The sequence below is a fragment of the Neophocaena asiaeorientalis genome, unplaced genomic scaffold, assembly GCF_003031525.2.
Source record: "Neophocaena asiaeorientalis asiaeorientalis breed wild unplaced genomic scaffold, Neophocaena_asiaeorientalis_V1.1 scaffold21, whole genome shotgun sequence".
In the NCBI taxonomy this organism is placed as follows: Eukaryota; Metazoa; Chordata; class Mammalia; order Artiodactyla; family Phocoenidae; genus Neophocaena; species Neophocaena asiaeorientalis.
The window spans coordinates 2266141-2277887 of record NW_020174053.1 but is presented as its reverse complement, the minus strand read 5'-3'; the positions used below and the strand labels follow the sequence as shown (position 1 = coordinate 2277887).

Sequence of the window (11747 nt, the reverse complement as noted above, 5' to 3'; positions counted from 1 at the left end):
TTGGCAAAGGGTCATGGTGACAGATACAAGGAGATTCATTCCTGGTGATATCTTGGGCCAAATTCCAGAAGCCAGTTCATCTTAGGGAGGAGTGGGCAGGAGATTTGCATGTATGACCTCACCCAGAAATTCCAGCCCCAGAGCATATAAACAGGTGAGTTGAAGCTCTTACCCAGTTTCAGGCCCAGTAGTTTCCAAACGGATCAAGACCATGGCAATCCTTGGGTCCCTGCTGCTGCCACTGGGGCTGTTTCTGTGCCTTGGACTGCTGTGTTCTCCTGCCAGCTGCATAAGTCACAATGACAACTGCATGCTCTTCAGTAAGGTCATTGTCGCCACTTACTCAGGAATGCATGCCAACCCAAATGTCTATAAAAGCAATACAGTCTACACAGGTAAGTAGAAGCCATTCTCTCTGCTGTCCTCTGTTTTCTGAGGGTAGATAAAACTGGAATTGCAGAACATATCCCTCCATCCCTGCTCTCAATGACACAAACAAAACATGTGTTTTTGACCCGTCTGGGACACAGAGGCAGAAAGAGGGAGAATGAGAACATGTGAGAGGATGGGTTGGGTGGGACTATTTCCTATTTCTGCATGTCCCCTGTGTGAACCTGAGCCATGGGAGTCATTACATCCCAAACTCAGGTTAACCGAGTCCCAGCAAGAGCACAACTGCGGCAAGTTCTCTCACTTAAATAATTTGGGCTTTTTTTTTTTTTTTTTTTACTTAAAACAGTCTGTATGGGGGGGGACATTTTTATTATTTTAAGGAATAGAAATTGCACCACAGTTTGTAGTCTTTTCCTATCCACTTGATGAAACAATGCCACCATGGATGATTGTATACGGCACAACTCCAGGAGACGCTGTTCACTTTTAGTCTGTGGGTGGAAAATCTAGTGAGCTAGACAGGGAAAGTATTACTATCCCACCTGATAAATGAGAAGCCTGAAGCTGAGAGAAGTTAAATGACTTGCTCAGGGTCTCACAGCTAATAAGTGGCAGAACTGCCTCTTGAATCTTGGTCTTTTCATTCCTAATCCAGTGCTTTTCTTTGAGGCGCCTAGAAATATTTTACAGACATCCCTTTTGGGATCAGTCAAACCTAGAAGTCAAGGCAAGTGCTCTCGAATAACTTTCATAATAACAACAAATTTAATATGGCTGTTTACATGTACTAATGTATTTAGTCCTCACAATGACCTACTAGGTAGATACTGTTGTCATTTCCTGTGTGTCAATGAGAAAACAGAGGTAGAGATGCTAGTGACTCGCTCAGGTCACAGAGCTGCTTAAATGATGGACCTGGGACGTGAACCCGAGCATTCTAACTTCAGAGACCCTGCTCTTAACCACTAGACTATACGCCTCTCAGTTAAGGTAATGAGAGCTAAGACGTCATACTGTGTGCTGAGTACTGTTCTAAGGGTAAACGCTATTATCTTCGCCATTTTACAGATGAGAACTGAAGCACAGGAAAGTTAAAGTTTTACCCAAGGTCACTAGTAGGTTGCACAGCTAACATTTGAACCTAAATAATAGCCAAGATTTGTCCTGCTTTGTCTAGCCAGGCCATCCAGCTTCAGAGCCTGACTCATCTACCATGTTATCCTGCCTCTCTTAAAACTCTAACCAAATTTTGCAGAGAACACCAGGGTGATATCTATACCCATGCTCTACAGATTCCAGGCTTCAGCAGGAGAATGACTATGGCCTGCCTTCACACACTCATCCTGGCTAGTCCTTTTTTCTATTTTTTCTTGGGGACTGCCACTAAGTGCCTCAGCTGTGGTGGGTCTCCCTACGTCCCACTCCCTCAGGCAGCAGATCTTGTCCTAAACAGGGCAGGGAGGGTAATCTTGTGCTTCAAGATGAGGACCAGGAGGGCATGTGTGTGACCTTGTATACAGAGCAGGACCTGGATGGTCAGGTCTCAGACCTCTGACTTAAGGTAACACATCACGAGGTGAAGAATTTTGCTGTTGAAATGGAAGAAAAAGAAACCTATCTTGTGAAGATGCAAGGGGTGCGGGGTTGGAGGTGGGGGTGGCAGAGGAGCCATGTGAAAGTAGGAAGACAGAAGAAAGAAGAATCAAAAGATGATCCATAAGACCCCTTGAAAGGGAACGTGCTGGATGAGAGGGACAACACAGCATTTACAGAGGCACTGGGTAGAGCAGAGAGAAAGGAGAAGAGGAACTAAGGCTCACTGAATGCCTACTACGTGTCATGTACTTCTTGTGAGGATCATAAGAGCCATGCGCTGGGTCCTGCAAGCAACAGAAGCAGAAATATAAAACCAGAAACGTTTAGAGGCTCTAGAAGAGCACTTTGAAGGTTTTGGACAGGTGTGTGTCCTGATGAAAGTGTTGAGTGTGGAAGTCTGATCAGTCTGAAGCCTGAGGGAGGGGACTGTGGAGGCCAGGAATCTGGATAATACAGATAACTAGGAGGGATGAAAGGCAGATGTAAGCCAGAGAGTGGGGTGGAAAACAGAAGAAAGGACAAAGGCAAGCCCAGGGGAGAGCTGACAGGCTTGATGACTGGATGACACCGTCGCTCATCACCATCCACCTCAGCACCATGCACACACATCTAGGACAAATGTCAGGTTCTCGCTGAGCAACTCAGGGCAGGGGGATCTGGCTCAGCAACCTTGACTGGCAAAAACAAACAGAACAGAAATGTTTCGTGCTAAGAATAACAATGGCAACTTATCCAACACCCACCAGTATTAAAGTCTTTACATTCTTCTCTTCAGTCTCCCAGGAACCTTTCAAGATAAGGTACCATGATCTCCATACAATGAGAGATAATGTCATTATCCTCAGACCTAGAACCAACCCTAGTGCAAAGCGGGCATTCAGTAAATAATTTGTGGAGTGAATGATGAACAGGAAAGAAACCAAGGATCGGAGGTGAAGTGACTTGGTCTTAAATGTTAGGGCTAGGATTCAGATCCAGGACTGTCTAATCCTATTGTGCTACAAGATCAATTTTCTTTATTTTGTAAAGGAGAAGCCTTTAAAAGAAGTCGGGGTGGCTGAGAGGACCCTAGCATTGAGAAATTTGTTCAGAAGGGATCTTCTAAGGGAGGAAATGGACAAACTGAAACAGTCTCTTGAAATTCCCTCCCTATTACACATCAGAAGGCTGAAAATAACAGGTGGAATTAACAAGTGTCAGTGGGGTCCCTGTGGGCACACGCTGGGCTAGGTCAACAGGTGAGACTCACCTGAGTGGAGGGGGTCAGGGAACCTTAAGTGCTTACTTAGAGGTACTTGGATTGGGGCTTTGGCAGGTACTTGGACTAGGTACCTGGATTAGGGCCTCTGGGTCTCAGAGGCCCCCCCTTCCCTCACTCTCAACAACAAAGACCAAGAACATCAGCATTTCTGGAACCAGGAAATAGGCTTTGCTTTGACTTGGCAGTAGCAGTTCCTTACTGGCAGAAGCACTTCCCAGGAGGTCCGCTTGACCCTTTCACATGCATCCACCCCTTCTCTCCCCACACTGCATTCCTCCTGAGAGAAGGGCAGAACTCTCATCTGGCAGATAGGAACAGGGCTCAAGAGGTTAAAAGTCAGCCAGGACCTCATCCCTGATACGTAGCAAAACCAGGGCCAGAGTACAGTTCTTCTTTTGTTCACCTTTTCCTGTAGAAAACTTGGAAAACACAAAGAACTAGGAAGAAAATAAAAACCATCTATAACCCCACAACCAAGAAATCCTCATAGTTAATATCTTGATGTAGGGCTTCCCTGGTGGCGCAGTGGTTGGGAGTCCGCCTGCCGATGCAGAGGACGTGGGTTCGTGCCCCGGTCTGGGAAGATCCCACATGCCACGGAGCGGCTGGGCCTGTGAGCCATGGCCGCTGGGCCTGCGCGTCGGGAGCCTGTGCTCCGCAACGGGAGAGGCCACGGCAGTGAGAGGCCCGCGTAACACAAAAAAAAAAAAAAAAATCTTGATGTATTTCCTTCCAGACTTTCTTCAACTTATTTCACAAAAATGGGACCACACTATATTTACATACTACTTGTAACTTTCTTTTTTCACACTTAATTTTGATTTCATTACCCCCATCTCTTGTCTTACTGCACAGATGGCTGATTGTTTCCTTCTCATTTCCTCCTAGTGTCAGTTCCTGTGAATAACAGTATTAGCTCTGTGGTCCTGCGAGCAATAGACCAGCACAACTCAGTCATTGGCTCCTGGCAAAAAGCTGACAAGTATTGCAGCAGCAGCGTCTTGTACCACATGAAGAGCCCACACAGCAAGCTCTTCGAGGCAAAATGGGTATCTCCTAGTTCCAGGAACATAACTACAGTCGAGCTACAGTAAGAACCTATCCATATATGATTTGCTTTGGGCTTTTACAATTTCATATTATGTTTGTACAGTTTTATACTGACTTTGGAGGACTCAAAATGCAATCCAGATATGATGTGGATAATTCAGTAGCTGTACTCCTTTTCTGCCTCACCGTTCTTTGTCCTACCTTTATCTGTAGAACATTATACATCACACACACACACACACACACACACACCAGGTATGCTCAACATAAAGAGTTGGTGTTAAAGAAAACCAGAGCTGGATAGTAGTTAAGGCAAAACTAATGAATGAATGAACAAAAACAGATTGTATTCAGGACTATCACAATAAGAGAAAAGAGACCTCTGTATGGAACAAGTCTCAACTCTGAATACAACATGGGCAAGTGGGAATTTACAGCCCAGGAACAGGGTGAGGGCTCAGTGGGTGGAAAATCACTAAAAGGAAACATCAAGACCTGTAAGGGGGCTCCGGCTAAACTGACCTAACAGGATTCTTGCTTAAGGGAGGCCAAGCTGATCTGATATCACCTGGGGGGTAGTAGAGGATGAGGAATTCAATCAGATAATAAAGGTGATCAGATATCAAGGGTGGAAGGTTCTTGCTAAACTGACTTATGAGGATTCTGGCTAAAACTGGATTTTATAAGGAAGTACACAGATGGGCCTAGGAGAAGGTTCCAGAGCCTGACTAAAGTTTGGTCAAGCAAAGAATCCTTGTCACTGGCACCCAGTTTGCTTCAAATTCTCTATATTCCCTCCTACTCCCACCCAATTCATTCCTATTAGTCTGGGGCAGACAGTACTCCAGAGCCAGGCAGGGTTGGGGGCAGCAGCAGCAAACAGTTAAAAATAAAGACACTCCTCTTGAAACCATCTGGCCACCTGAGCGTTCCCCTCTCTGCCAACCCCCAGGGCAGTCCTCCAGGAGGCCTTGCTAAACTGGGGGTGCAGAGAAGCTGCCAGTAGCCAAGAGCCTGGAGGAGGGGTACTCAGTCCCCATTGTTACCAAACCGAACTTGGGTCCACTCGCCTGCCGAACAGCAGAGCCAATTTACTGACTCCTGGCTGTGGTGAAGGAAAGTGCAGCGTTTATTGCAGGCACCAAGCAAGGAGAACAGGTGGCTCACGCTCAGAAGACCTGGCCTCCGCAATGGCTTTCAGGGAAGGTCTTTTAAAGGCCACATTTGGGGTGAAGTTTTCAGGGGGCATGACTTTCTTCTGATTGGTTGGTGGTGGTGAGGTAACAGGGTGATGCTTCAGGGATCTGAATCATCAGCCTTCTGATTCCAATCAGTCTGGGGTCTACGTGCTTGTGGTCACCATGTAGTCACCATCCTCCACTTGGGCAGGGGTCTTAGTTTCTGCATAACAACTCAAAGATATGTGTCAGATTGTTATATGTATCCCTTGAGGAGAACTAGGACTCTGTTTTATCACTGAAGTATTATTTCTTGACTGCTTTCCTTTGTTTCTGCATTCCCTCACTTCCCTAATTAGTAACTGCTTAAGTCTGCTCTTTGGAACTCGAGGAGGGTCTAGGAGACTAAAGCCTTTTTCTACAAACAAGAAATGGGGGGACACGGAGTGGCTTTTGTACTAGGGCGGGCCCCCAGGGTCCTGCTTGGTTTCAGTCCCCCCGTTTCTTTGATACTCTTCAATCCTAAGGGGAATGGGGGTGGGGAGTGGGACAAGAAAGAGAATAAAGTTTTTGAGAGTGGTTAATGATAAACTCAGCAGGGGATCTCAGTTTTAGGGAGACTCGGTTTCACCATGACACAGAGAAGCATTTTTTAAAACATAGATTCATTTTGGAAATGGCTTGCTGGCAGAAAGTGTGATGATTGTACAATAAAACCGGCTTCCTCCTGTTGCACAAAATGGACACACTCAGATTCTGAGGTGAGGCCACCTGGGGACTCTAACAAAAAACTTCCGTCCCAGCTAGGGATTTATTTTCAAGTTCACTTTAAGAACCAAATGTTGAGAGGTCCTTACGCTTTCAGACTGCCATTTTGTACTGAAAGGGCAGGTCTGACCATCAGGCCATGTCCACTATGAACTGCCACTAAGTCTCTGTAGACAGCAGTGATGGTGATGCTGCCAAGTCACTCCAGCCTCTCCAGCCATGCCCAGGCCTGGTTGGACCTAGCTGGCTCTGGAGGAGGTGCTATTATGCCCACAGAGCGACCTGCAAGACTAAAATCCAAAGGGAGGTGCTACAACCCAGCCTCACGATGACAGCAGCCCCTTAGAAGCTGGCCAGGGCTAATGAGGGCAATGGTTTTCCTTTCATCTCACCTCCTTAAGGCCTCCACACTCCATGCAACAACAGATAAAACACCAAATGGTGGTGACAATCTTCAATGGAAACAGCACATTCTCACCAACAGTGCGGTCTCCAGACCCCTCTTCACTCGCACCTGCTGTGATGCACTGGCCTCTCTTGCTTGTTTACGATGTACACACGCAGCCTTGATCAGCGAGGCTGACAAGGGGAGGGGAGCAGCACATACAATGGGGGAAGCCCACTACGCTGAGTAGCGCACAAAAGGCAACATGAAGAGGTTCCTGCCCACCGAACTTTACGATGAGGGTTGGGAGGCAGGGCCTATACAGAAATAATTACTGAGGTTACACAGCACTTCCTCAGAAAGCACCCCCTGAACCCCCAGATCAAGTTCCGCTCCCTGTTTACTCACTCTCATCACTGCCACTGCCTCGTTGCAATCACTTACTTGTCAGTTGACTATTCGGTTAAAGTCTCCAGGGTAAGAACCACGCCTGCTGTGTTCACCACTGTTCCCTCAGCAGTAAGCACAGTGACTGGCATGTACTGCACTCTCGTTAATTGTTCAATGTATGAACACGAGACTGATATAATAATGGACCCAATGATATCAGAACAACAGACCAAGCTGTACAGGTCATTTAAGGACGCTACATGTCAGGCGTTGTTGACAAAAGAACTTGCCCTCGAAGAGCTGGCCCTCCAGTCGGGGGAGAGGCTCACAGCAAGGCAGTGCAGTAGAGGGGCATGTCTCTCTGATGGAGCTCTGTCTGGGTCCATGACAACCAGGAGAAACAATTTCTTAGAGGCTACTGTCGAGTCTGTGGGCAGATGTGCCCGGGACTGGTATTACAAGCAGAAAGACTAGCCTGAACAAAGACCAGCCATGTATACCAGCCTGTGGGGAATCCAGGGTGCTGGTGTTGGTGGGGGAGAGGGATGGACATGATCTTGTCTGGAGCAAAACTGTGGAAGATCTTGGTCAAGACAGTATACAGCAGACCAGTACTGAATGATCTGCTACTTGTGCTGTAAAGAATTTAAGCACAAAAGGAACTAAGAAGTTGGGGTCCCCTGGGAAGGCAGTAATGTGAGCTGAACTTGTGAATTCCCCACCATTATCTCTCTTCAATTTTCCCTCCACAGAGTCTTCACAGTCGATTTCCACAACATGGCTAGAGTTTCTTTTAAGATACTGAAAAGAAATGGTAAGTTCCTCTGCAGTCTATTTACATATCTGGCAGTGAAATCCATTGGCCTGGAAAATTATCTTGTGGGTGCCCTAGAAAAAAGTCTTCTAATCATGCATTACCCAGGTACCAGTTAAGTCTCCCAGCACCCTGAGGTCTACACAAGATTAGCTCAACCCCTTATCCTGTGCCCTGTGGAAAACAAAAGCCAATTCCAAGGGGCCTTCGATTCTCATGGTCACTTGTGGCTCCAGACGCCAGCTTCCTTAGGAGCTGTTTCCATTCAACACCACACAGACATGGATATGGAAGTTGGTTCCTTCCTCAATTTTCACAAGAATACCACCTCACACAGAGCCTTCATTGGTATAGCAGACTTTACTGAAGGGTTTAAGGGATGAGAAGGGAGATTTGCACAAAGCAGGGTTGATAGCATAGAAAACCAATAATTTCATTAGTTCTCAGAGTGGCCTCTGACCTCCAGCACAACCACCAGGAATTTCCACTGGCCTTTCCCAGGCTGTAGTCCTCAACTTCAAACCATTCTGAGGCTCCCTGCCCTTCTCCCTTCTCTGCACCCTTCATTCTCTCTTATCTCTCTCTTGCAAGCAAAAACAAATTCAAGAAACTGAGGTTCAGAAAAGATAGGTAATTTGCCCAAGGCCACACAGAAAGTAAATGGCAAAACGAGGACTCAAATTCCACATCTTATACTTTTCTCGACTTTTCTTAAACTTACTTTAAAACTATAAAGACAATCTTTTTTTTTAATGAAGTTTTTAAATACAAGCTTCAACCAAGAACAAGTAACATTAGTCCTTCTCGGTGTCTAGATAACAGGTCTTCCTCGTGAGCCCCCAAACACTGAAATGCATCTAGTACGCTGCCCATTTTCCTGTCAGTCAAGCATTGCAAATGTGATCAAAGGCATATCTATCTTCAACAACAAATATTAAAGTGATTATGCCTAATGAAACTATTATATGAAAGCCCTAACTGTTTCCTTGGTGGTTTCCCCTCTGTGAAAAGTTTGGGATGTTATTTTCTTTCTCCAGGACATTTTTGAAATGAACACTCGTATAGATGCTAGGAAAGGAAAAGAAAAAAAAAAGTTTGTCTCTAGTCAGGACTCCTTAGCTCCATGCTAATAAAATCCAGATTTTAAAAAAGGAGAAGAAAGCAGTTCTGTTCAGACTTTGGGCTCAGTGGTGTGCTAGAGAAACATTTGCCCTGAGGAAATGCTAAATGAGATAAGACAATGCCACAGAGCTGGAAGGCACCCTGCAAGTGGGCAGAATGTACAGGTCTGCGCAAATTGCTTTGCATTTCCCTTCTTCGTCCTTATAGTCCCCTCTGTGGTTCACTCAGACCCTTGGAAGTATCATTGCCAAGGTCCAGTTTTTCAGGATCAGACAACCCCCCAGGGATGTAGGCCTGGCTTTCTCTGCTTCTCTGCAAAGCAACCTCAGAGAACCAACGTGTGGTCAGATCAATGCCTGTGAAAATGATCAATGCCTCAGACACCACAAAAAGGGATTCAAGCATTTGGACAGGGCCTCCTTCCACTTCCTTTAAAGCCGAGTCAGCCATCCTCAAGTCTGGATGGTGTCTAGTTCTTATAACCTTTACATGGAAACTTTGAAATTAGCAAAAAAATAAAATAAAATAAAATTGTACCACTCTGGATCACATTTGCACTGATTGATCGAATATAATATTAGGGACATGAGGACATTTGAAGGCAGACTACCTTCCCAACGGCAAATTCAATAGTTATGTAAGTTCAGTATAAATTCCTTCTTCCATAGGTCTTAAGGTCAGAGTGTTTCTTATTTTTTGTTCCTTAACATTCTGTACCCCTAGTTTCCCCTCCTCTAAATACACTTGGCCCTTGCGAAGTGTTCACTGAATTCTGCCCATGAACTCTGGCTCCAGCATTCCATCACATTAGCCTCGTTTCTCTAGTGCCCACTCGCCACCCAAAAGAGGTCCTGATGCCATTTTTTTTTCCCAGGGACAACCTCAGACTTGACCACCAAGATCTCCACAATCAAGCCAACCACAGCCAAAACCCCAATCCCAACCCACAAGCTAACCACAACCCCGACCCACAAACTAACCACAAGCCCGATCCACAAACTAAACACAAGCCTGACCCACAAACTAACCACAACCCCGACCCACAAACTAACCACAAGCCCGATCCACAAGCTACCCCCGACCCACAAACTAGCCACAACCCCGACCCACGAACTAACCACAACCCCGACCCACAAACTAACCACAAGCCCAACCCACAAACTAACCACAACCCCAACCCACAAACTAGCCACAACCCTGACCCACAAACTAACCATAACCCCGACCCACAAACTAACCACAACCCCGACCCAGGAACTAACCACAATCCACAAAATAACCACAACCCACAAGTTAACCACAACCCGAACCACAGCCAAAAGCTCAGCCAACAGAGCCTTCCTCAGCCCCATGAGCGATGCCATTCAGATCCTGCTCGTCTTTCTCACCAGCAAACTCCTCTTCTAGAAGGAAGCTGGGGGAACAATTGCTTCTGCCTCCACTGCATCCTTCTATGTTCAGTCCCAAGACAGGGCTCTGATCTGTGTGAATGAAGACTCTGCGTTCTCAGAGGTACAACTCTACTGCCACTGCTTCAGACCCAAACGGAGACCGGAGGGTCACTTAGTGGAGGGTAGCCAGTCCGCTCACTGCTGTTCAACTGGATCTCTCAGGACACAAATTAGGCTTTTTGTAACCTGGTCTGGGTGTAACTTGGAATTCTGGCTCTTCATTTAACATGTCGACAGCCAATTCCACAGTCAGTTTAAACTTTTATTTAGATGAAACACCAGTAGTATTTGAAGGGAAAGAAAATAAGAATGTACCATGTCTGAGTAGCCAAGGATAGGTAAAGATTATGGTATAAAGGCATTATTTTCTGTCATACCAAATATGCTATGCTTCAAGCAAGAATAATGAATGTGTTAAATTCAAATATGTCTTCAATGAGTGATTAACTTAAAATACAGAAAATGTCATCTAATTTTATTCATTTACGTGAGCATTTAAAAATCAAAGGATATAAAATAGGAAACTAATAAGGACCTACTGTATAGCACAGGGAACACTACTCAATGCTCTGTAATGGCCTATATGGGAAAAGAATCTAAAAAAGAGTGGATATATGTATATGTAAAATAAAAAAAAAAAAAAAAAAAAAAAAAAATCAATGGGATGGTGAGAGTGTGTATATTTTTAAGGCCCGATATAAAAGTAAAATTTTCTCAATTTTAATTTTTCTCAGGTGCAAACTGGTCATTTTTCCCCTAATGGTAACTTCCACTAAGAGAAATGGGCAAAATGTTTATAATACTCATAATACAATATAAAACCAAAAGTAAGTATGGTATTTCCCGTAATAAGCAACTGCGTTTTAATAGTTATGCTAAATTCCAGTACGCCAACATTCAGTGACTGGATGCCAACTTCCAGCTGGCCTTCCTCAGGGACAGTTCCTGTCAATTTCTTTTTTCTCCCCGTGAATAGGCCATACTTTCCTATTTTGTATGTCTAATTTTTGTTGAAAACTTAACATTTTCAATATTATAATGGTGACTCTGGAAATCACATTCTCCCTTCTCATCAGGGTACGCTGTTGTTGCTTGTTGAGGGCTGCAATCATCCATTTGTCCAGTAACTTTTCTAAACTAGTTTTGCAACGACTGCGTTCCTCGTTGAATGTGGTCACTGTTCTGTTCTCTCGGTGGTCAGCCAGTGACCTGACAGATTTTCATGAATGTCAAAATTTAGCAGCCTCTTCCCTCATTAAGCATTCCCCTAACAACTACAAGGTTTTTTTTTATTAGAGTCTGGAGTTCGGAACAAGTTGACCCTGACAGATTTTGCCAG

At 45.1% G+C, this 11747-nt stretch overlaps 1 protein-coding gene across 1 annotated transcript; it reads left to right on the top strand.

Annotated features, from left to right (window-relative positions):
• Nucleotides 1–10364, top strand: PLET1 (placenta expressed transcript 1). The gene is made up of 4 exons (XM_024754268.1): nt 1–395; nt 4139–4340; nt 7774–7835; nt 9832–10364. Exons 1-4 carry the CDS (start codon nt 212–214, stop codon nt 10362–10364), a joined length of 981 nt encoding a protein of 326 aa, XP_024610036.1. The 5' UTR covers nt 1–211.
• The last annotated feature ends 1383 nt before the right edge of the window (nt 10365–11747 follow it).

Bases quoted from the DNA above. Each gene is read 5' to 3' on its own strand.
- PLET1 (XM_024754268.1), top strand. From the start codon at position 212: ATGGCAATCCTTGGGTCCCTGCTGCTGCCACTGGGGCTGTTTCTGTGC. The intron at 396-4,138 runs GTAAGTAGAAGC...ATTTCCTCCTAG, and splicing joins AAGCAATACAGTCTACACAG to TGTCAGTTCCTGTGAATAAC. The intron at 4,341-7,773 runs GTAAGAACCTAT...TTCCCTCCACAG, and splicing joins ATAACTACAGTCGAGCTACA to AGTCTTCACAGTCGATTTCC.